At 41.8% G+C, this 24731-nt stretch overlaps 1 protein-coding gene across 2 annotated transcripts; it reads left to right on the forward strand.

Moving 5' to 3' along the window:
* Positions 1–14: 14 nt before the first annotated feature.
* Positions 15–24225, forward strand: LOC142424823 (uncharacterized). Of its 2 annotated transcripts, XM_075530153.1 has the most exons (5): positions 45–124; positions 573–750; positions 14011–14199; positions 18864–18990; positions 20334–24225. In XM_075530153.1, exons 3-5 carry the CDS (start codon positions 14191–14193, stop codon positions 22208–22210), a joined length of 2013 nt encoding a protein of 670 aa, XP_075386268.1. In that variant the 5' UTR covers positions 45–124; positions 573–750; positions 14011–14190; the 3' UTR covers positions 22211–24225. The 2 variants fall into 2 exon arrangements, with proteins under 2 accessions (XP_075386269.1, XP_075386268.1); XM_075530154.1 differs by lacking the exon at positions 573–750 and having other exon boundaries at positions 15–124.
* Positions 24226–24731: the final 506 nt, after the last annotated feature.

The raw sequence follows: 24731 nt of genomic DNA on the forward strand, positions 1-24731 counted from the left end.
TTATCTCCAGGTCCCGCCCCTTCGCACAGGCACCGCCCCTCTATCCCCACATGATGCAATTTCCTGAGGACCCCGCTTCCTCCGCCTGAGAAGATCCGAGTGAGCGTCCCACGTGTTTCTACGGGTGAGTGGGTTTCGTGTTTCTGTGCTGAGCCCAGGTGCGGAGTCCCCGCAGGCCTGGCTCCCCAGCTGTGTCCGGGGTCCTGCGGACGTTACGCTTCCCGCACCCCGTCCGCCAGTGTTCCAGGTCGCCGCCAGCCCCTGGGACATTTCCAGTGAAATCCTTTCGGAGCTGGCTACAGGCCTCTGCCCTGGGCCCGGGAGTCCTCTGGCCGCTTTTCTTGCTCAGAGCTCCGCCTGCACCCTCACCCCTCCCTCCCGAAAGGCGTGGGTTCTTCCTGGGGCCGGTCCTTTCCGTGTCAGGTCACGGGCCTGAGAGCATGGGGACCCCAGAGTGGCCTTACTAAGAGTTTCACTTCTCAGCACCTTGCATTGCAAAATGGTACCATCGCAGCACGGTCCCAAATCCCCGCATAGTTTAAGTCCTCACAGAGATTGCAATCTCCCCACAGAGTAAACCTCCATTGAGTGCTTTCTGCCCGGGAAGCAAGATCGTAGCTAATATGACCGCCAGGCAGAGGGGGCTTTGGAGTGCGGCCAGCTCCAGGAAAGGTTTTCATTTGGACCTTTTCGGTGTGGACCTGAGTAATCTTGAGACCTGCATAGAAGTTTCTTGGAACCAAATTCTAAGTATGTAAATTCTTTTTTCCCTTTTGAATTATTTTTTTCATATGTTAACTGTTTCTCCAATTTGTTTCAATTTACTGGGTAAGAACTGTGTCCTAATACTAGCTCCTCATTTTAAATATGTGTCATAATTATTTCTAATACAAGATAACTTCCAGATATATAACTCTTACATATCGTAAGAGAGGATCTTATTAAAATAAGCTACCATTTTCTCTATGCCCCCACTGCATGGTAATGCTCGAATGTTCTAGCCTTTTATCCAAGTGTTCTTGATAGAGGCTTGTGTGACCCTCTGCACTGCAGTGGATTCTGGGAGTGATGCCATAGCACCTTAAACTCCTCATTGTTTCTAGAATATAATCCACGTGGTACCAGATGGCCACTTCATGGGACACAATTGCTTTCATTTCATGGAGCTGCCAGTCCTGTAACCACTGGAGCAGGAGGGCTTCTTCACAGACTAGTTTAGATAGGCCACGCTGACATGTTTTTCAGTATAGACATGGTGATTCTTTTTGGGAATTATTTTTGTTATTTTGATTTGGTCATATTTTCAACATGACATCCATGTGCATACATAGACATGAATATGTGATCTTGTTAAATTTCCCCTTTGGTTAGGTGCCATGGAGGTAAATCCATCTCGTGGCTACGTCATGTGTTACAGAGCAGTACAGTTCCATTGTGTTTCTGGAGCATCATATTGGTGGAAGCAGATCTGATCTTCCCCGGTAATGCAGATTGTTTACCCCATCAAGCCCAAGGGAGCAGTCTAGTACAAGCTGTTTGTGCCACCTGGAAACGTTGATTGTCCCTGACCCACCAAAACAAACTCACTGCCACAAAGTCAATTCTGACTCATAGTGTTCCCCTGTAGGTGTCTAAGATTAAAATCTACACAGGAGCAACCAGCCTCGTTTTCCTCTTGCAGATGTGCTGGTAGGGTTGAAACTGCCAGCCTGGAGGGTAGCAAAAAAAGTCAGAATCCATTTCTTTCCCCTTAAAATGAGCCAAATCAAGCAGACACCATCAAATCCACACCAACTCCTGGAGACTCCATGTGTGTCAGAGCACAGCGATGTTGCTGAGGGGTTTCAGTGACTGCTTTCTCAAAGTGCATCACCCAGACTTTCTTCCCTGGAGACTCTGAGTAGACACAAACTTCCAATCGCTCCATGAATACCTATCCATGGTAACCATCTGTAATGCTCAGGGACATCAAAAACAAAGCAAGGTACCCATGTGTGCGCATACACACAATTAGAAAAGCCAGAACCTGTATCAGTTGGAAATCTTTCAGAGAAGGAAAACTCAAAACTAAAGTGAAGTTGAGTTTCGAACTATAACATGAGAAACCACACAGTTGAATTTGTAAAATTTGCAGGTCCCAGAAAAATAGTCATTCTGTTAATTTTCAGCTATCAAGTTTTTATATGAATCATACAAATATACTGTAACCAAACTGGACTTTTTACAGTAGCTAGAGAATAAAATTAATATCAACTCTAATAGATCTTCAAGAGAAATATTATATATAAATAGCTTAATGTTCTTTCTGAGTTTTCATGGAAGATGAACAGGTATCCTAAAGATTTATAAGTTGTACAGTATTTGAGGAATTAAAAAACATTCATTACATTCTATTTAGCATAATATTGTACTGTTTAGAATAATCTCTTAGGAACAGATCTGCAGTGGCTTGAAAAGGTTCATGAATAAATTCCATTATCTTTATTCCATTTTTCCATGACCTTTTTGAAAGCCCCTTGTGCATTCATGGCATGAATGATTGGCTACCAATGAGCTCCTTGTATCTCAATTCGATAATAGTTGGATAAATATCAATCATTTTTCCTACCATGTGATTCCCCTTGGTGACCATATGTGGTTTCAGAGTAAAATTATCTTCCGTAAGATTTTCAGTGGCTAACGTCAGAAGTTGGGTGATTTCTTCTAAGGTACTGCTACTTTGCCTTCAGTCTCCAGTCTTTTGTTTGATAGCTGAGCACTCAGTTGTTCGCATTACTCGGGACTCCACTTAAGGACCTACATCTTGAAGTGTGAGTCCTTGCAGTCAGAGCCCTGTATTGCCTGATGTGTCATGAAATAGCTTCCCTTACAAATTGGTGAGTGTTTTCTCTGAGGCAGCTTTTCTTTTTCTGTTGGTCTTTCATGTGTTCCTATAATGATACTTTATTGTATGTGGAATATATCAACAAAAGCACCCCTTTGTCACAGTGGGTTAAACATTGGGCTGCTGACCGCAAGGGCAGCTGTGCAAACTTGGCAGACATGCGCAGAAGATGAGTCTGCCTGCTCCAGTAAAGGTGTACAGGCGTGGGAGTCCCATAGGGAGTTCTACTCTGATAGCTCTGCTGTGAGTTGGACCAGATTTGGTGGCAGGCAGTCCTGTGTGGACAAGTCAATGGCTTATTCTTGACCACTTATTGGCTATTTGACACTAAATGCAGTTAGATTCACATTTTTGTGCACTCTTGTGAAGTGCAAAAAAAATTGCAACAGTTTTGGGAACTGATCTATTTGTGGAGGAGAGTTGTTTTGGAAATGCTACCTTTTTATTGACTTCAGTCTTTTTGTATATCTTCATTGATGAGTCAATGACACACCTTTCTGACATCCTTTATCCTTATTAAAATTCATTTGGTCAACCTGGGGCTTAACTATTCTTAAAACATGTGAAGTACACTCCTTCCTGATGCCCTGTGGTCTGGTATTTTCTCCTCTAGGAACAAACTCTTGGTTAATTCCTTAGTTAATTCCATCAACAAACTCTTGGTTAATCCCTTGGTTAATTCCATCACAGCCTTCAAATCACTGTTTTCAATGAATTCAATTAATTCAACTACTAAGCACAAAGGACGAAGCTCTCCCTAAACAAAAGTGTCCCATAAGCAGACACGCAGAATGGTTTCACTGTAGAAGTCAGCTGAGAGAGTACCTGTGTGTCCTTCCCCCTGTTTTGAGGACAGAAGTTGGCTCTGGGTCCTAACTAGATGAATTCATTAGAGGCAGTGAAAAGAATAGCTTTCTGGTTGTGAGCTGCCATCTAGTTTCCCCACTTTAGAACGACACGATGCACCCATGCAGTGGGTTATGCGTTGGGTTGCTAAGCACACATCTCAGAAATTCAAAACCACTAACTGGTCCCAGGAGAAAGAGGAGGCTTGCTACTCCTTTAAAGAGTTGTGGTTTCAGAAACCCACAGGGCCTGTGCTACTCTGCCCTATAGGGATGGTTTGAGTCAGAATTGACTCAATGACAGTGATTTTTTTTAATATACAACAGAACGAAACCGTGCCTTGTTCTTTAAGAATGGAATGGTGAATTTGGGCTCTTCACATCTTGATCATTAACCTGAAAGCTCCCATTTGCATTTCTTATTCATTGTTGCTTGTTTTATTTTATTTTCTTGCTAGTGTGTCTTCATGCTCTTTTTATTTTTCCAGTGTGGGCATTTCCATGTATTCTTACTGCTAATGAGCTTTTCATTTGGTGAGTGAACATGGAGCTTCCCTTTCCTGGCCATGAAGACCTGGGCGCTCTTTGACTCCTTCAGCCTGTACATTGAGAGTTGAAGTCTTTGAGTAATTGAAATCTGAGCATTTGCAAACTCATCACAGGACCCTCCCATGTTGTTAAAATCTTGATCGTGCCAGGGTTTGCTGTTCCCTAAAGTGATCATTTTTGTTTCTCCCTACGCTAGCTCACGACATGTAAACATGATTGTGTTACTGCATAGATTCCACCTCTGTTGCATTTCTCATAAAAGTTAAGACCATTTGACCTTGTGTTTTTGTTCTTGTTAGTTGCTGTGGATTCATTTTCAACTCATAGCCACCTCATGTGTCCAGGGTAGAACTCTTGGTTTTGGAATGGTGTGTCCTCTCAGAACATATTTGCCTTGTTTTGTTTTGATGTGTTCAATGTTGTATCTGTTTGCTTGGTGTTTATATTATCTCAATCAATCTAATAAATGAAAGAGCCGGATATATGGGCCTGAGGTAAGCAGTCTTTGTCTGACACTCATGGCTTTCTGGGGAAAATGAGTTCCAGTTATCTGAATTCAATAGTTTGTTTTTTCCATCTCCTATTCGTACTACACAGAAGCTCTCCAGATCACCTCTGTAACTGATGACTGACAGACTAACAAACTCATGGCATATGAACGGAAATGTAGCTGCCAGGCATTTAGCTGTACACTCATGGACCTGCATGCTGACCTGTTTCAGCAACGCCCCATTTGAGCACTACGGAAATGTACTTACTGGTTGGGGACTTTCTTCAGCTGTATCCTATTGAAAAGAACATCTGCTTAAAAGAGACAAGAGGGCTAAATGAGCCAATGTGAACAAATCTTTTTGGAAATTGTTTCAAAATTGTGGTTGTGGGGTAAATGCACTGTGTTACCATGAACATGCTGTGTGAGAGACCCTAGTGGTCATTGGTGTAAATGATTGGTTGCTGACCATGGCCTCTGTGGTTCAAGCAAACCGGGCACATCAAGGGAGGTCGATGAGGCTGTTTGCGCCCATAAAGAATGAGTCTTGGAAACACTACTGAGCAGTTTCACTCACTGTTTTATATTCAGAATGGGTTAGAATTGACCCAAAAGCACTGCATGTGTCTTTTGTTCATCATAAAGGAATGGAACTTAGACTTGTGAAGGCTTTAAAATACGTCACTTGGTGCACTGTGCGGATGAGACTTTTGAGAGGTTAATTGGATTGACATTTACATTCCACTGTCAGAGCAGAATTGTAGAGTGACCGTGGCCACTCGTGTCACTGTACATTATAGCTGTGCTGTGAAATTTTAGCATCAAAGTACAGCCTTTTCTATGCTGTTGTTAGGTGTCATCGTGTCCACTCCAACACCTAAAACACTATCTGTAGCAGAACGAAGCACTGCCCTGCACCATCCTCACAAATGTCCCCATGTTTGAGCCCACTGTGACAGCCCCTGGGTCGGTCCATTTTGTTGAAGGCCTTTCTATTTTTTGCTTCTCTTTTCCATTACGAAGCATGATGGCCTTCTCCAGGGACTGGTCTCTCCTGAAAAAAGTGGGAACAAAAGTATGACAAGTCATAGAGGCCAGCCTCACGGCTGAGAGAACGCTAGCAGTCATCATGTTCAGCTAGTCTGCTTTCCATGATCTGTAAATGTGAAAAATCTTGGAGTGGCCCATCTGAAAGCCTGGTGTGTAAGTCCTTGCACAGTTTAACAGTTATATACAGTGAAATTCAGTCAAAGTAAAAGAAAATTGAAATCTTAACTACTTTTTGCCAATCAGCCAAAAGAAGGGTATGTTATACAGAGTTCTCTAGAGAAACAAAACCAGGACCCTTAGGATTTTATGTATATTTATATAGGTAGATAACCTAAGAAATAAACAACTAATTAATCTACACAGCAATACAAATGGCTCCATGCAACTCACTTCCAATAGACAGTTAGTGCACTGGCAGTCCTTTCAGTCTTGAGGGCCACCGGGTGCAAGTCAGGGAAGCAGACAGCTGAGTCCCATGTAGAACAATTCAGACTGTCCAGCCACAGGCAGCAAACAGCAAGGCAGGTCACCAACAGCCAGATGACAGGGTCCAACAGTCTCCAGCCCAAACGATGTGCACTCCAGTAGTGTGGCGAAGCAAGTCTTGAAGATGCCTCAAACTACAGCGACACATTCCACAGGTTAGGTGTCCCTCAGGTAGTGTAGCTTGCAAATTGAGGCAGAGAACCAGCTAAGGCAGCCACACACTGGTCCGATCATCACATAGCAAGAGACAAGAAAGGCAAGGCTTGCAAAACCATTTATCTCTGCCCTTCAATTACTCCCACACGTTCATTTGCCAGGTTGGCACAATAAACCTACCTATCACAAAGGGCGTGCTATTATGATACTTCACATATTGTGCTCTTTTGTCAGTATATCCTGTGAGCTTAGTGTGGATTTATGTGTGGATCCAGGTCGTTTTTGACGGGAGCAGTCCATAATAATTACATGACAGTAGCTTTACGTCTCAGAGTGGGAGAAGTTTTGCGAATACCTATGTTTTATTGTTACCTTTCACTCTCGCCCTATTTCCCTTTTCAATAGCCTAGTCTCTCCATGAAGGTACAAAATACACAAATGTGCAACCATAGAGTGAATGAAAAGTAGGGGAGTAACATGGAAACACTATAGAAAATGTCATAATTTCCCCCAAATAATGCTGTTTCAGTAGGTAATATGCCAGCTCTTCATCCAAGAGAATACCATGAATTCAGGGCTTTGGGTTGCTACTTTGTTGGTTCACATCAGTAGCTCTCCAGTGGCTAATGAAGGGCTACAGGAAAAAATTTAAATTCTGCAGTGTTTTCCTGTTGTTACCTTGCTTTCACCCTGTGCTTCATGTTCTGATAAATATTCTAGGTGGTCCTGTGCAAGGAGGTGAATTTCTCCCTCCTTCCAGTGGAAGAGGGGATATAAATCTCGAGGCTTATGTTTCTGATCATTTGTCTGGTTTATGTGATCTGACTGTTCTCTTCCTGAACCATAAAAAGAGAGAGGAATAAGCTTGCACTTGGTCACAGACAAACTGTCCGGAGATAAGCTCATTGTGCTAGAAGAATGCAGTCGTTGGGATAGCATGTCATTAGTGAGGAAGTGAGTGTAGTGAGTGAAGGGATGAAGCTGCCAGCTAAACCCTGATGGTGATCCTTAATAGAACAAGACCCCTGTGTCTAATCGCCATGTGAAGTCCCAGTTTCCCAGAACTGTCCTCTTCTCCCTTTTCACATATTGCAGTGAATGGTACCTTGCTGAACCAGATAGATGGGATGTTTTTGGACACCGTGACAGTTGAACAGGTGGCCGTGGACTTCTAGGGAGAATAGGCATTGCTGGATCTTTCTTAGAGGAAACTTCTGTAGACATATGATGAAGGAAACTTTTAGAAACCTGGCCTCAGTAGGCATGAGTATTTTCATTGAAAAGACAAATGTCTTACTCAGTGATGCTACTCTATATATGGACTGAGTCATGGGAATACCTGGTTAAATGAACTGGTGTAGTAATCTCTTCTCAGGAGCATGCAGGTCATGCTTCCCCCATGAATATAAGGCTCTTTGTATCATACTAGTGACATCGAGTGTCACTATGAGTCTACTAAGTGTCCTTACATGTTAGAAATGTGAGTGTTGACTTTTGGTGCAGAGAGAATATGTGTGTTGTTCCATGCAAGTGCTCTGTGTTTTTTACAAGGTGACCACGATTCTTTTATTAGAAATAGAATTACACCCACCTAAAACCCACAGACCTAGAGGAACAGAGCATTGACGCGGTGTCAGGGAAGTGTTGGTTATCTTTTCAGATTTTCCTTGTGATGTGCCTTTCTCCAAGAGCAGCTTGTCAGATTCACATTTTCGCCATCATGACACAGTGTGGTGGGGGGACCTTAGTTAGCTTAGCTTGTCTAGGACAATAAAACTATAGACACTGACATATGCATAAGGAAGAGCTTTACATTAAGAAGTAAACTCCCCCACCCCCATCATGATCCGAATTCTACTTTGCAGGTCTGACTAGAGAGGATGTACACTGGTGCAGATAGGAGTGGAGGCACAGGGAATCCAGGGCGGATGATACCTTCAGGACCAGACCTGTGAGGGGCGATATAGGGAGGGTAGAAGGAGAGTAGTTTGGGAAGAGGGAAACAATTACAAGGATCTATGTGTGACCTCCTCCCCGTTGGACAGACAGCAGAAAAGGGGGTGAAGGCAGATGTCGGACAGGGAAGATATGACAAAATAATAATTTATAAGTTATCAAGGGCTCATGAAGGAGAGGGAACGGGGAGGGAGGGGGAAAAAAGAGGACCTGATGCCAAGGGTTTAAGTGGAGAGCAAATGCTTTGAATATGATTAGGGCAATGAATGTACAGATGTGCTTTACACAATTGATGTATGTATGGATTGTGATAAGAGTTGTATGAGGCCCTAATAAAACGTTTAAAAAAAAAGGAAAGGAAAAAAAATAAACTACTCCCCATGGGTCCAATGATAGCTGGAGCATCCATGACTCAATGTGTTCTAGTCCCCAAACTAGTTTTGCTGTGTGCATCAACCCTTTCTGCTGTCCAGCTCAACACATGTGTATGTTTCATATACATATATGTAACTATGTAGTCATTCTATGTGCACAAAAATTCCTTGTTTTAGTCCATAAATTCATCAGAATGTGAGGAGCTTCAACACTACAGAAAACTACAGGACTCTAAATCCATGATTCATCATAAGATGGGTGGAAAGAAATTCCTTGTTTCAGGGTTCTAATCTGAATAATTTCGCACTTCCTTTTCTGTAAGATAAATGCTGTAATCTTTATCATGCTGTATTTTCTTTAATCATGTTTGAAAGACTTGTTTTATTCAGCAAGGCAACTCGCTTGCCATTGTGTGCCCGTCTCTTCGGTATGGGTTTAGAGTACAGCTTGATTATTGCAATTTCATTGTCTATCAGTCAGTACACATACGTCTTCACTGTTTGAAGGGTGTTCACAGCTGTTAGGGAACCTTCATAGAGCTGGAGTAGATCTTGTGGCATTGCTGTAGGACAGTAACATTTCCCTATTGCACATGTTATATTCACAGCTATGAGAGATAGGCGCAGAATTACAAGACACGTTCAGCACTCCTCTAAGGCAGCTGCTTTTCTAGGGTTTGTTTACAACCTAAGGGAGATCCCTCCCTTCAGACCTGCAGTTAACACCTTCTTTTCTGGTCATCGATTTCTATACTTTCTCTTAAATGAAAACTGGCTCTGACCGAAGTGATGATCTCTAAAGACAAATAGTTCACATACAGATTATTTTAACTTCTAAGGAAGCCCGATACATGAATTCATAGATCTCAGGGCTTTGGAACATAATCATACAAATAGAGATGTTTTCTTGGGGAAACTATGAAACTGAAAATTCCAAGGCTGCAACAGGAAACCCACCCTGACAACCCATCTCTCCCTGCCTCAGAGCCTGGTTCTTGTGCTCACTTGATCATAAACATCCCTGTAGCCCATTCCTGAAGGTGAGGTTTGTCCCTGGGTTCACACTGACTTCCCTTACTGTGTCTCACACAGTGCTAGCTGGCCATGTCCCACATTCCAGCTATGGATTTATACAGGTATAGCTCATCCTTGACACTCACTCAGCTCTTCCTGGAGTCTGCATATTCTTAGCACAAGCATCAGGTTGTATTGGGCAGTCCATTGCAAGCCTTGTCGTGGAGCCTGACACACCAGGACATCAGTGATTACTGAAGAGGAATGCAGAGGGGGCACAGCTCTGAGGCTGCCCCAAGTCTCCCCTAGCCTCCTCCAGAGTCATGAGTATACACTCCATGTTAAATAGCTTCCATGGTCTCTTACTTTCACTCGGCTTCCCCATTCCCTCTGCTTAGGTGTAGTTCTTACCTGCTACCTGTTTAGTGTTTCCTGTGTGTGTCTGTAATCAAAGGTGTTCCCAATGCTGCCCAGTGTTCTCTAAGAACACCCCCCAGAAGCAACCTACCATGATCAACCTTGGGTCTACTCTAGCTTCATCTGGACTAACCCAAGCATGGCTGTTCCAATAAGCAAGGTACTGGAGAATAAATTATATTGATTTGTTGATCATGCTGACGTAATTTCTGGGTAATCACCATTTAATCTCTCCCTCATTGCCCCTTTACTTCCCAGTTTGTGCTCGGAACCCAGGTGAGCCTGGAGACAGATAATTCGAGGTGCTGAAATGGGGGCAGATGTGGGTCTTAGATCAGGCTATGATGTGTGGGAAGGTAATAGATCATTCCTGGTTATATGTTTTGTGCTCCCTGGAAGGTAACAGATCCTGGAACCTGGGCAGAGGGCCTTATCCTAGGCCAGGTACCCTCAGCCAATAGGTATGTATGACAGGCTCAGGGAGGAACTCTGCCTTTTGCCTCTTGAAGCCTCTGGGAATGCGCTCAAAGGTACTCAGTCCTGTGCCATTATCCGGATTTTGAAACATCCACTAGTGACTTCTTATTTGCTGATTTGTCTACACCAAGGCCTCACTTTCACTGCAGAGTTTATTGAGATATCCATGTGCCCAGGGAGCCTGGTCAGCATTTCACAGGGAAGGTCAGAGAGGAGTTGGCCTGCTGCTGTTATCCTGAGACAGTCTTTGAGGACTTACTTCTCCATGAGTGAAGAACCCCAGTGTGCTCTGAGGGGGAGTTCCTGTCACTGGACACACAGGGTGTCCGTAGGATTGACACGTTTCAAGTTTGGGGGTGAAGATAGAGCCCCACTTGCAGTATGTCCTGTGCGGTTAAGTTATTGGCTCACACCAATCTAAAGGACACAGGGAGCCAAATAGTTTAGGGCCACCAGCTAACGCTGGTAGAGGTTATAAACAAAATCTTTCTCTGGACTCTTTCCCTAGGTCTGGGCCAATGTTAGTTTTGAAATATGGATACAGTGGTTTCAATGTATGCACCTTAAATTTTCTGCCTCCTACATCTCTTGTGACATGAGTGTCCCCTGGGAATGAGGGGCAGGAGGGGGTCTATGACAGAATAACCAGTAATTAATATGCCTTATTTAACATGGGTTTTGAAATTGGGATTTACAAATTAGTAAATAAATACAATTGAACCCTCCGGCACCTTGCTTACTGGTTAACACATCCCTGCATTTGTGTAAGGGCAGAAAAGACTGCTTGAGGCCGGGACACAGTAGAGGGGAGATCCACAAGAGACCTATGATAGCCCTTGGACATGTTATTTATCACATAGAAACATTTATAAGCCACTTTTTTTTGCCAACTATCGTGAATCAGATACAAATGATTTGAAAGTTTGCTGAAAGTTGCTTGTGATTCCTGGTTAGTTCCTTACATTGAGGTAAAATCTGAGAGAGAAGAGTGTTCCACATACATAATTAGCAATGTGAGTTTCTTGATGGGTTAGATTTGGGTTCAGTGTAGGGTTGTAAAGTGCTGGAGTCAGAGTCTGTAGGTGAGATTGGATTCTAGATCCTGGGAATAATCTTCCCTGTTCAAAAACGCGAGTCAATGGATAGAAATAGAACAAAAGTGTAATAATGAGTTACCAGTCAGATGTTAGTGGACTGTTTAAAGGGCTTTATGTTTAGGATGTGTCCTGCTTAACAGCCTATATTTGGAGTTGAGTTGAGTTTATGTGTTTGTAAGTTTGGTTTGTGAATTTGAGACATTGGATCATAAAGGTAGGATTCAGATAATAGAATATATTCAAAGTTGTGTTCCTGATTTAAAGAATGGGATTAAATGAATAAGGCTAGTTTTAGAGTGTATGGTGTTTTATTTTTTTTCATTGGTTGTGGGTATCAATGAATCTTCAGGGTGTGATAGACATTCCGCATGATAAGGAGCTTTTCCGGTAGCTAGGCGTTCAGTGTTTTAAGAGATTATAAGTGTGTTGTGAGGATGTTCAGCATGCTAAGGTGTAAGGTTTCATGGTTTGGGAGTTTTTGATTAGCACTTAATGGTTAGTGAGCAAAGTACCAAAGTTATTTTTATGTGTTGAAATGTATCTTACTATGTTTTATATTTATTAGCTATTTATGGCATATCTTGAATATTTTATGGATATGACCATTTATGATTAGAGGAATTTTAATTTATTTTTGGAAGCCCCTTTTCTTCCTTTAAAAAAAATCTCATTGGTTGTCCCTCTCTCCCTCCTTCACTCCACCCTCCCGGTGTCATCACTCTCACCACTGGTCCTTAAGCATTCATCTGTCCTAGATTCCCTGTGTTTCTGGTTTCCATCTGTACCACTGTACATCCTCTGGTCTAGACAGATTTGTAAGGTAGAATTGGGATCATGATGGTGGGGGGAAGCATTGAAGAGCTAAAGGAAAGTTATTATGTTTCATTGTTACTACACTGTACCCTGACTGGCTCCTCTCCTCCCTGCAACCCTTCTGTAAAGGGATGTCCAGGTGCCTACAGATGAGCTTTGGGTCTCCACTCCGCACCTTGCCCCCATTCACAATGATATTTTTTTTTTTATTCTTTGATGCCTGATACCTGACCCATCGACACCTTGTGACACACAGGCTGCTGTGCTTCTTCCATGTGGGCTTTGTTGCTTCTCAGTTAGATACCTCTTGTTTATCTTCAAGCCTTTAAGACCCCAGACAATATATATTTTGATAGCCATGCACCATCAGCTTTCTTTACCACATTTGTTTATGCACCAATTTTGTTTTCAGCGATCATGTGAGCATCATGGAATGCCAGTCTTATAGAACAATGGAAGGTGAGCATCATGGAATGCCAGTTTTATAGAAGAAAGTGTTCTTGCATTGAGGGTGTTCTTGAGTGGAGGTCTAATGTCTATCTGCTACCTTAATACTAAACCTATAAATAAATGCACATAGTTCTATTTCCCAAGCATCATAAATATATTTATATGTGTACATGCTTATATTTAGACCTCTATAAATGCCCTTCCCAATTCTTTCCTCTTGTCCCACTATCATGCTCAGCCTTCATTTGGGTTTCAGTACTTCCTCTCGGTTACATTGCCCTTGATCAAGCCCTACCAGGTCTCTTACACCCTCCTCACCATGGATATGTGTTTATTATTGAGCCCTGGTGTTGACATGTGTTAAGAGTTGGACTGCTAACCTTATGGTCAGAAGTACAAACCCACTAACTGTCTGTCATGGCTTTATAGTCTGAGAAACTCTGTAGAGCCTTTCTCCTGTGTCCTATGGCTTGCTTACATATCTAACTCTACTTGATTGTGAGTTTTAAAGTGTCTCTAAAGTGATTGTACAATTTATAGTTCCTCTAGAAAATCATCATCAGTTTATAATAGCTCTTTTACAACCCATTTAAAATGTTACCAGATCCTTTAATTAACATAATCATCTTCAAGGTTCATTGATTTGTCATCCTCCTTCAGAATCACACCGTAAAGAATTGATAATTCTGTGTGTTGTGAGGTAGGGATCTAGCTTTTTTGTTTCTTCTTTTTCACATGTATATTTGACTGTGCAATCTCTATTTATTATAAAGTCATATTTTACTCACATGTCTGAAATTTATGAGTTTTAGATTTTATTGCTCATTGTGTACACATGATTTCTGTCACTCAATAAGGAACCTTTAACAGTATTGGGGACTTTGTGTATGAAGAGGACCTGAACTGTAACAGCATCTGGTTATGTATTACTCATATTGTATTCCCCTATCAGCCTGCAAGTCTTGAATCACCAGCAGCTGAGAGGAAGGTGGAAGACGTGCATGGATTGGGTGATATTATTTCTCGGATGTCCTCATGAGCGATTGAAGTTTGTGAACATCATTCGAGCTGATCGAGATAAGACAAACATAGAGCATCCCAGTTGCCAGCTGTGTTCTAAAGACTAAAGAAAATGACCAAGGTGATTCTGATGTATTTTATCCTCCTTTTCTGTATTTCCTCTGGAAATGGAGTAGCCTGCCTAATACTGATTCGGTTCTTTGGAAATGTAGAAATGTGAAATAGTAGAAGTTAGAGATAAACTTTGACTCTGACTTCAACACTGGACTTGAGAAGATTAGGAATATATTTATCATAGGATTAAAACTAAATGAATCACATTGAATATAATACGTCACTAAGGATTTTTTGGATGACATCTTTCAACTCATAATTCATTATTCTTTTTTATCATTTTGTGTTCTCATACAACTCTTATCTCAATCCATACATTCATAAAAGAACATTTGTCCATTTGTTGCTATCATCATTCTAAAAACATTTGCTTTCTACTTGAGCCCTTAGTATCAGCTCCTCATCCCCCCACCCCATGAACCCTTGATAATTTATAAATTATTGTTATTTTGTCATGTCTTATAGTGTCCGGCGTCTGCCTTCACCCAATTTCCTGTTGTCCATCCCCAGGGAGGGGGTTCTATGTAGATCCTTGTAATCTGTTTCCCCTTGCTCCCTCCTTCCCTCCACCCTCCCGGTATCACCACTCTCACCACTGGTCCTGAAGGGTTATCTGTCCTGAATTCCCTGTTTCTAGTTTTAATCTATACCAGTGTACATCCTCTGGTCTAGGCGCATTTGTAAGTTAGAACGGGGATCATGATAGTGGAGGGGAGGAAGCTTTGAAGGACTAAAAGAAAGTTGTATGTTTCATCATTGCTACACTGTACCCTGACTGGCTTGTCTCTTCCTCATGACCCTTCTGTAAGGAGATGTCCAGGTCCCTACAGATGGACTTTGGGTCCCCACACTGCACCCCCCCCCCATTGACAATGATATGATTTTTTTGTTCTTTCATGCCTGATACCTGATGCATCCACACCTCGTGATTACACAGGCTGCTTTGCTTCTTCCATGTGGGCTTTGTTGCTTCTGAGCTAGTTTGATGCTTGTTTACCTTCAAGCCTATAAGACCCCAGACGCTGTATCTATCGATAGCCGGGCATCATCAGCTTTCTTCACCACATTTGCTTATGCACCCACTTTGTCTTCAGCAATCATGATGGGAAGGTGAGCATCATCGAATGCCAATTTAAAAAAGTAGTCTTGCATTAGGGAGTACACGTGTGGAGGCCCAATGTCCATCTGCTACCTTAATAGTAAACCTATAAATAAATGCACGTAGATTTCTTTCCCAATCATCATATATATTTATGGAAATACATGCCTGTTTTTAGACCTCTCTAATGCCCTTTGCCTCCCAGTTCTTTCCTCTATTTCCTTTTACTTTTCTTGTCCCACTGTCATGCTCAGCCTTTATTGTCCTTGATAATCCTTACCAGTCCTCTTACACCCTGCTCTCCACTGATACTGGATCACTTGTTCCCTTGTCCCTGGTTTGTTAACACTACTTCCTTTCCCCCAGCTCCCCTTCACCCATTTCCACCCGGAATTGTCGGCCCGATGTTTACTCCTCCAGTTTTTTTTTATCTAGCCTCTCTTATCTAGATACACCTGCAGAGATAATTATATGCATACACACACACACACACACACACACACACAAAACCCACAACAAAGCAACAGTGACAAAAAGAAAAGCTTGTAAGTACTTCAAGGTCTCCTTGTTGACCTTTAGAAGTGTTTTCCCCTCCCCCCAGATGAATTTTCTTCATAGGACAGCACTGAAGCTATAGTTCAGGGAGAGGGTTAGAGGGAGAAAGAGAGAGTGGAGCTTATCCTGGCCCACCAAACCTTAAGGATGATATTCCTGCTTAGAGCAGCCAATGCATAGAGAGGACCATATGGCCAACCCCACTATGAGACATGGCATCCCTCACTGACCCATAGCTCTACAGGAGACAACACTGGAGACACTGGGAATTGCACCTGATCTGACTCCACCACACCGAGGCAAAACACTATGGGCATGCAACACAACAGCAAGGAGAGCAGAGCAAAGAAGTCCCAAGGGAGGACCCAAAATAGACCTGGCACCCCATCAGACTCAACACTAATGCCTATTTTTTAAGGACAAATAAGATCACTTCTATAGGAGAGTTCAGTATTCCATGGGATTTTTGTCTGCGTAAATTTCTTTCATGCTGTCTGAGTTGATGTGTTACATATTCTCCCAAACAGCAGCAATCTCATTAATGCCTCTAAAATGGGCATTGTAGCAATAGTAGTTCTAAAATGGTTGACAGCTTCTCACCTCCTCAAACTATAGTTGTAGGACAGAGTCAACCGTCAGCATCAGCCTTGATTCATGCGAGGCAGGACTTAAATATACTTATACCCTCCAATACTTTTCCACTTCTGACACCAGTTATCTTTCCCACAATCCTCTCCTCAGTTCGTTTATTTTTTAGCAGTGGCCATGTACAAATTACATTCCAGGGTCACAGGTACAAGTTTTATTAAGTAGCAGAATATAACTTGGTATGAGAAACAATAGGCGACATATTAGGATTCATATTAAAGAACCATGTAGGCAAATTTGCTCTTCTTCAGGGCAGGCCTGTTCTGTCTGTCCCTCTCAGACATTTTCCCTGAAGTTTGGCTCATTTCTCAGTTCTATCTGTATAGGTTCCTCTCATCTCCTTGGGGATATCCTTCTCTTGATCTTAACCTGCCTGTCCCACTATCTTGCCTTAAAAGCTCTTTCTGGACCTGTCACCTTTGGCTCTGTCACTATGTCCCTTCTGCCCTGGTCATTATCTCCATTGGTACAACTCTTGACTCCTGATTATTACAGTTCATTGTGCAGGAGCAGGAGTAGACCAGTCCCTATGAGGTACAGGTTCAAGATGTTCTGTGATTTGCTCTGCAGCATCTCACAAAACCAAATAGCCATCAAGTAAATAAGTCTGCAGGATGTGGAGACTGGTGAGTCCCAAATCCATAGGTCAGGTGTCCGTCTGGAGGGTTGTCCTCATGGATATGTTTGCAAAGGCTGATGAACCAGATCATTAGGTCAGACAACAGTCCACTTCACTACAAGGTGAAGTTGTAGTATCTGGTCAGAGAATAGGTTGCAGGGGCTGAGGGACCCACATTGAAAGGTCACCGAGCAGGCTGTTGGTTCCAGGAGTGGAGGAAACTCTCAAATCAGGTCACATGGGTGCCTCCTAGTTGCAGGGATATCAAGGACATGGCTCATGCATTTCTGGAAGCTGGCAACCCATGGATTCATTCTGAACTCTGTGGCTGCAGGGGCAACAAAATCAAATCAACAGGTCAGATGACAGGCCAATGTCTCACTGTTTCTTCTCAACCATGCCGGCAGACAGTTCTCTCTCTCTCTCCCTCCCTCTCGCTCTTGATATGTTGGCTTCTTAGGCCAACCTTGCACCTTCTGTGCCCAGGCAAGACTAGGAGGGCTCCAGAGGTCGAGCCAATGGCAACAGAACTAGGAGGGGCCCATTGGAGAGCATGTGATGAAATATGGCAGGTCAAAGATTTTGTCTATGAGCTTTCTGATCTTGGTCCTGATCTGTTGCTTCTTGGTCCTGATCCTGAATTGTACCTTTTTCATTAATAAACCACTTTGACCTATGAGTTTTGTGTGGCCATAGAAACGGATTATCACATCCAGAAGAGAGACAAAGAGTGGTGTAGGTGGAATGACTTGTGTAAGAAGAGCTGAGGTATGTTTGACCTCCCACCTCTAAACTAAGCCTGACAGCTATTGCCACGGAAGGTACAGAGCCTCGCATAATGGTAATAATGCTAGGACTCCTGATTCCATTTCCCAGCGTACTGCAAACTTGTTTGTTAATGTAAACTGGTGTCGTTTTATGCACTGTGTACTATTTCTAGCTCTTTCAGATCATTTCACTGCTACTCAAAATTCTAATTTTATGAGTGGGTGCATTATTATTGGGGTATGAGTGTCCCCAGCATTCAACGGTCCACAGGAGTGACTTTGATTGTGAGAAATATTAAAGAGACACTGACAGCAGTGCACAGGACTTGAGAGAGTGAATATATTTTTTAATGGATATATATAATGTAGCTTAGAAATCTTTGATAAGGCATGCATGTCACACAGTTAAACATAAACATAGTTGATGGATAAATGTCATAAGCAGGTAATATAGTAAACAAGGAGGTAAGTCACCATCTGGACCTAGTGTTAGTTGACCTCAAACCCCCTTTCCCCACCCTTAGCCATGCCCAGGAGTTTACTATGTTTATGGTGGGTTGACTATAGTACCTCATTGCTCTCATCTACAGATAACCTTCAGGCATAGTGAAGTAGCCCGACCCAGAAATGATTCTTCTACTGTGATAGCTTCTTTAAGGCTGCTCCTTAATGGAGTGCGATTGGGCTAGGAGGGGGGCGGTTAGGGGGAAACACACACACACACACACACACATTATTTGGCCTGGAGAAAAATGCATTTCAAAACATTTGTATCTCAGAACCATGGAGATCTTTCTCTAAATAGGTCTTGCTTTCCATGCTATAGTTGAAATGTAAAAATAAAGTCAAATACTCTGTATCAAATCTTCAGTTTACCACACAATGTTGAATGCACTATCATAGAATAGTTTTTATTACTGTAAGATATGTTTTAAAATCTTCAACCAGAAAATACTGTATTAAACAGACTACTCTAACTACAGGAATCACTGACTTTCAATGATGTGGCTATAAAGTTCACCTTGGAGGAATGGCAGCTCCTGAACCCTGCTCAGAAGACCCTATATCAGAATGTGATGTTGGAGAACTATCGCAACCTGGTTTCCATTGGTGAGGAGAATACTACCTTAAGTGTTAAAATCTTTGCATAAAATTTGGTTTTCTCAAAGAGGGCGATTCTCATTGCATTCTAGTTATGGTGCTAGGTTAGTCGTACAGTCTTCTACCCTTGAGAGAACACCCTATACTTTGTTGCTTTGAGCATTATTTTTCCCAGAAGTAAAACATTTTGCAGACTTTACAAATTTAAGCTTAATTTTGGTGTCTGAGTTCTGTAATTTCTCATCAACTGGTTATCTAGTTGTCCCCCCAGAAGCTTTCTCCCAATTAGAGCAAGGAGAAAAACTGTGGTCTGTATTAGAAAAAAAGCCATAGTGGAGTTTTTCAGGTGCGTGAGCAAAAAACCTTATCACATCCACAGTAAGTGTTAGATAGTACATTAAAGTGTATACTTCTTTGGATGCGAGACCTTACTTTTCCTTGAAGTTTTGAGAAATACTCCTCTAAGTCTTTTGAGATTAGATTTCCATTTATTTAATTTACGCTATTGGTTCCAATTTTTCTTGATAGTAGTTCATACAATCCATCTGTCAATTATTAGTGGATGCTTGCAGCTATTCTCATTTTCAGTCATGCCTTGTCACCCACTGAAGGTCCCAGAGCATTGCTGCATTCACATCATTGCTGCTGTCTGTACGTAGGGAAGTTAAAACCTGAGGGGCTCTTGTTCCAAAAGTAGATCAACAGGTTCTGCTCCCACTCTGAATTTCTGGAAATTCCACTAATCCCTGTGCTCCATGGGCGACCCTGCTTGTATTTGAAATACTGGATGGCATTGCTTCCACAATCACAGCAGCATGAAAGCCACCACAGGACTATACTAGAATACAGGCTCCATAATCATAAGGAATATGTTTGTGTACCATAATGCCTTTCATAAATAGCTGTAAAAATGGAACAGTCTGTATTTTTCACATTCCCCACGTTGTCTAGTACTGAGTTGTCTTTCATTGAAGATTGATAGAGTGAATACAGCTGACCTCTAGCAGTTGAAATTAGCAGGTCTTACTATCCCTATCGTCTTTGGGTCTCAGTGTCTTGCATATATTTGCATTCTTAGTATATTTTCATGGTCCTATTTAAGCAATTACCAAATCAATGTTCATTCATTTTTTCACATTCAATCTGGTTTCTACAGTCATTGCTTTTACCATTTGTATTGTTTACACAATTTTATTTCCACCGTTGTCCAAGAAACATTAAGCATAGTGTTTTATTTGCATTCATTAAGAGTGCTGTCACTAAAGAGCTACTTTGTGTCAATCAAGGGGTGTTTTCAAGGTTCCATTGTAAATGAAAATAATGAAGAGTTTCAATGTTCTGTTCTTTTATAGAGATCCCAAAAGTTGATGATCATTTGCTCGATCAGTCGCAACATGGAAGGAACATCGACAGAACCAAACAGTTCTATACATTTAATACGTTGGAAAATATTCTTCATCAGCACATAAACAATTTTCCTCTAAAGGAAAATTATGAGATATTTGACATGCACGAAAAATTAGTCAAACCAGATTTAATCATTCCAGTCTTAAATCAAAAGAGTAGTAGCCAAAAAAAGAAGTTATTTGTGCTCAATGGAGATGAAAAAACTTTTTCGAATGTTGAAGAAGACCAATTTTGCACTGAAGTGAAATTCTCTGTGTCTGAAAAATCCAGTAGCATGAAGTCACAATGCATTCAGCATCAGGAATCTGACAAAGTTGAGAAACCAGGCATAGGTAATAAATGTGGGGGAAACTTCAAGGAGTGGTTCCTCTGTGAGGATGTACAAGATAAGACCTATGAATGCAGTCTGTGTGGGCAGGAATTCAACAAAATATTCAAACTCACTGCACATTGTCGAACAGCTCATAAAGGACAAAAACCATTTACATGCTTAGAATGCGGCAAAGCTTGTCACAGTAAATCATACCTCCAGGAACATCAGAAAACTCATGTGGCTGGGGCCCCCTGTGTATGCAGTGAATGTGGGAAAGGCTTCACCAGCAACAGTGATCTCACTGCTCATCAGCGAACTCATAGTGGAGAGAAAGCCCATGTACGTGGTAAGTGTGGTAAAGCTTTCAGCCGGAAGCAATGCCTTACAGCACAGCAGACATTTCACACAAGAAAGAAACTCCATGTATGTGGTGAATGTGGAAAAGCCTTTATCAAGAAGCATGCTCTCACTATTCATCAGCGAACTCATACTGGAGAGAAACCCCATATATGTGATGAATGTGGAAAAGCCTTTAGCTGGAAGATTGCTCTCACTGTTCATCAGCGAATTCATACTGGAGAGAAACCCCATGTATGTGCTGAATGTGGGAAAGCCTTTAGCAGAAAGGATGGTCTCACTGCTCATCAGCAAAGTCATACTGGAGAAAAACGGTATGTATGTGGTGAGTGTGGTAAAGCCTTAAGCTGTAAAAAATCCCTTACGGCACATCAGACATTTCACACAGGAATGAAACCCCATGTATGTGGTGAATGTGGAAAAGCCTTTAGCTGGAAGACTGTTCTCACTGCTCATCAGCGAACTCATACTGGGGATAAACCCCATGTCTGTGGTGAATGTGGAAAAGCCTTTATCACAAAGAAGGAACTCACTACTCATCGGCGAAATCATACTGGAGAAAAACCTTATGTATGCAGTGAGTGTGGTAAAGCTTTCAGCTCAAAGAGATCCCTTACAGCACATCAGGCATTTCACACAGGAAAGAAACCGCATGTATGTGGTGAATGTGGAAAAGCCTTTATCTCAAAGACTGACCTCACTGTTCATAAGCGAACTCATACTGGGGAGAAACCCCATGTATGTGGTGAATGTGGAAAAGCCTTTAGCAGAAAGAATAACCTCACTGTTCACCAGCGAACTCATACTGGGGATAAACCCCATGTATGTGGTGAATGTGGAAAAGCTTTTATCACAAAGAATGAACTCACTTTTCATCTACGAATTCATACTGGAGAGAAACCCTATGTATGCGGTGACTGTGGAAAAGCCTTTATCAGGAAGGATGGTCTCACTGCTCATCAGCGAATTCATACTGGAGAGAAACCCCATGTATGCACTGAGTGTGGTAAAGCCTTTATCAGGAAGGATGTTCTCACTGCTCATCAGCGAATTCATACCGGAGAGAAACCCCATGTATGTTCTGAGTGTGGTAAAGCCTTTATCAGGAAGGATGTTCTCACTGTTCATCAGAAAATTCATACCAGAGAATAACCTTATATAAGAAGTGAGTGTGGTAAAGCTTTCAGCCGAGAGAGATCCCTTACGGCGCATCAGAAATTTCACACAGGAATGAAACCCCATATATGTGGTTAATGTGGGAACACCTTTATCTTGAAGAATGAACTCACCATTCATCAGTCAACTCATACTGGGGCAAAAGCACATGTGTCTGGTGAACGTGGTAAAGCTTTTAGCCTGAAACAATGCTTCACAGCACATCAGACATTTCACACAGGAAAGATGCCTTTTGCATGGCATAAATGTGGGAAATCATATCTGGAATTCAGGTATCATTCAACATGAGAAAATTCTTAATGAGAAAACCTTTCAATGGTGTAAGTGTAACAAAGCTTTCAGAACACAGGAAAAGGCGATAGGGTTTGGCCCGGGCATTGTGGGGGACCAAACGATTGTGACTTCAAATGTGGCTACTCAGTTTCTGAATTGCTGTCCCTCTATTGACGACCCTCGAGAGAGGGAGAGGAGCATCCAGACCTTCCAAGGGCACATAGGCACCTCATTTCTCTTCCAGCTTCCAGTGCCTGAAAGAGCTGGATCTCCTGTTTCTGGATCACAGCTATACCAAGCAGTATAGTGCCCACCCAGATGCCCACCTCATGCTCTTTTTAAACCCCCCCCCCCGTCCCCCGGTCAGAACAATGGTAACAAAAAATAAGAATGAAGGAAATAGATGATTGAGAACAATTAGTCCACACGAATGGACCACAGCAAACCTCAGCCTCCACAATTCTGAGACCAGAAGAACTAGATGGTGCCCAGCTACCACTGCTAATTACTTGAAAAGGATCACAAAAGAGGGACCTGAGTTGAGTGGGAGCTCAAAGTGGAACAAAACCCCAAATCATAGACTAGGCTTACTGCTCTGGTGGATACTTGCAATCCCAACAATGGCCCTTAGCAGCTTCACTCCCGGAACTGTACTTCCTCCTCTGATTCTCCTTTCAGCCAAAAAACATACAGGCATGGAGGGCAAGAATAACATTCGAGAGGTACACACTCCACAAAATTACCAAGTGTTCAAAATCGAAAGGACAGCATTTGCTAATGGATAAAACTCTTGAAAGCAAGAAGGGACAGGAAAGGATGAATAATAATGAGGGGAAAACAGGGAGGACGGAAGTGGGAAGAGTGCTGGTATATCTCGGGAACTGCATTCAATGTATGAATTGTTGAATGTAAAATCAATTTACTCTAAAATTTAAATTATAATTTATTAAAAAACAGAGCTCAGGTAGCATCGATTATATGTAGGACAGTTACAATGTAACTAATGATTTTTACCTGTGTTTCTAAGTTTTCTTGACAAAGAAATACAGAAAAATGAAAAAGTTTTAAATTCCGTCAAGGTGGGAAAGCTGTCTCTAGGGAGTCGTGTCACATACCAGTGATCTGCAGATGGAAAACCCTGTGTATATAGTGACTTTGTATAGGCCTCTGGCTTCTCGTGTCATTAAACACCAGTGGGATCCTAAATAATGTAGTTCTGGTGGGACGGCCTTTAGCCAGAAGGGAGTCAAGTGAAAATAGATAATAGAGTACAACAGAGAAACCATGAGTACAGTGATTGTGGACATACGTATGCATTTAGTGACTTCTGGCATCAAATTGTGTTTTATTTAGTTTTGCAAAGCCCATAAGTTAAGCAGTGATTCACTAATTGGATATGAGGGTTGTGTTGAACAAAATGTCTTCCTCATTGTATGACTACACTGGGTATCCTGCAGGAAATCATGAATGTAGAGCCTGGGAAATCTTGTTAAGACTCATCCTGTGTGTGTATACACATTGATATCAAGACAAATCTGATTTTACATTTGATGTCCCTTTTGATCCATGTTAATGTACTTTAACTCTTAAAAGAAATGAAGAAAATCTACTCTCACCCTAGACCAAGAATGTGAATGTCTTTGCTGTATCGTAGAATGCACTGGAAAGTGAATTGTTGCAGATGCCGTTAGATTAAATTATAACCCTTTACCCTCCGAGCTCCTTTTTGACTCATTTTAAATCTGTTGTATTTTCTAATCTTTTTTATATTGAATTTTATCTTTTAATTTGTTATTGATATATATATACACACATATATAATGCATGATGTCTAATAGTGGTATTGCTGGATCATATGGAATTTCAATTTCTGGTTCTTTACGTAACCCCATATCGTTTTCCACAATGGCTGTGTGTATTTATAAGTCCGACAGCAGTTGATACGTGTTCCCATCGCTCCATGTCTTCCCCATTATTTGTTTTCTGTTTCTTTGATTTGGGCTGGCATTATGGGAGTAAGGTGTTATTGTGTTTTAATTTGCATCTCCCTGAAGGCTAGTGATTGTGAGCATTTTATCCTGTGTTACTCAACTGTACTTCAGTTTTGGTGAATTGTCTGTTTATACCCTTTTTTCCATTTCTTGATGGGGTCTCATTTTATTGAGAGGTACAGTTTTTATATTTTCATAATTAGACCTTTGTCCAATGTGTCATTGATAAAAAT

Source organism: Tenrec ecaudatus, chromosome 13, assembly GCF_050624435.1.
Source record: "Tenrec ecaudatus isolate mTenEca1 chromosome 13, mTenEca1.hap1, whole genome shotgun sequence".
In the NCBI taxonomy this organism is placed as follows: Eukaryota; Metazoa; Chordata; class Mammalia; order Afrosoricida; family Tenrecidae; genus Tenrec; species Tenrec ecaudatus.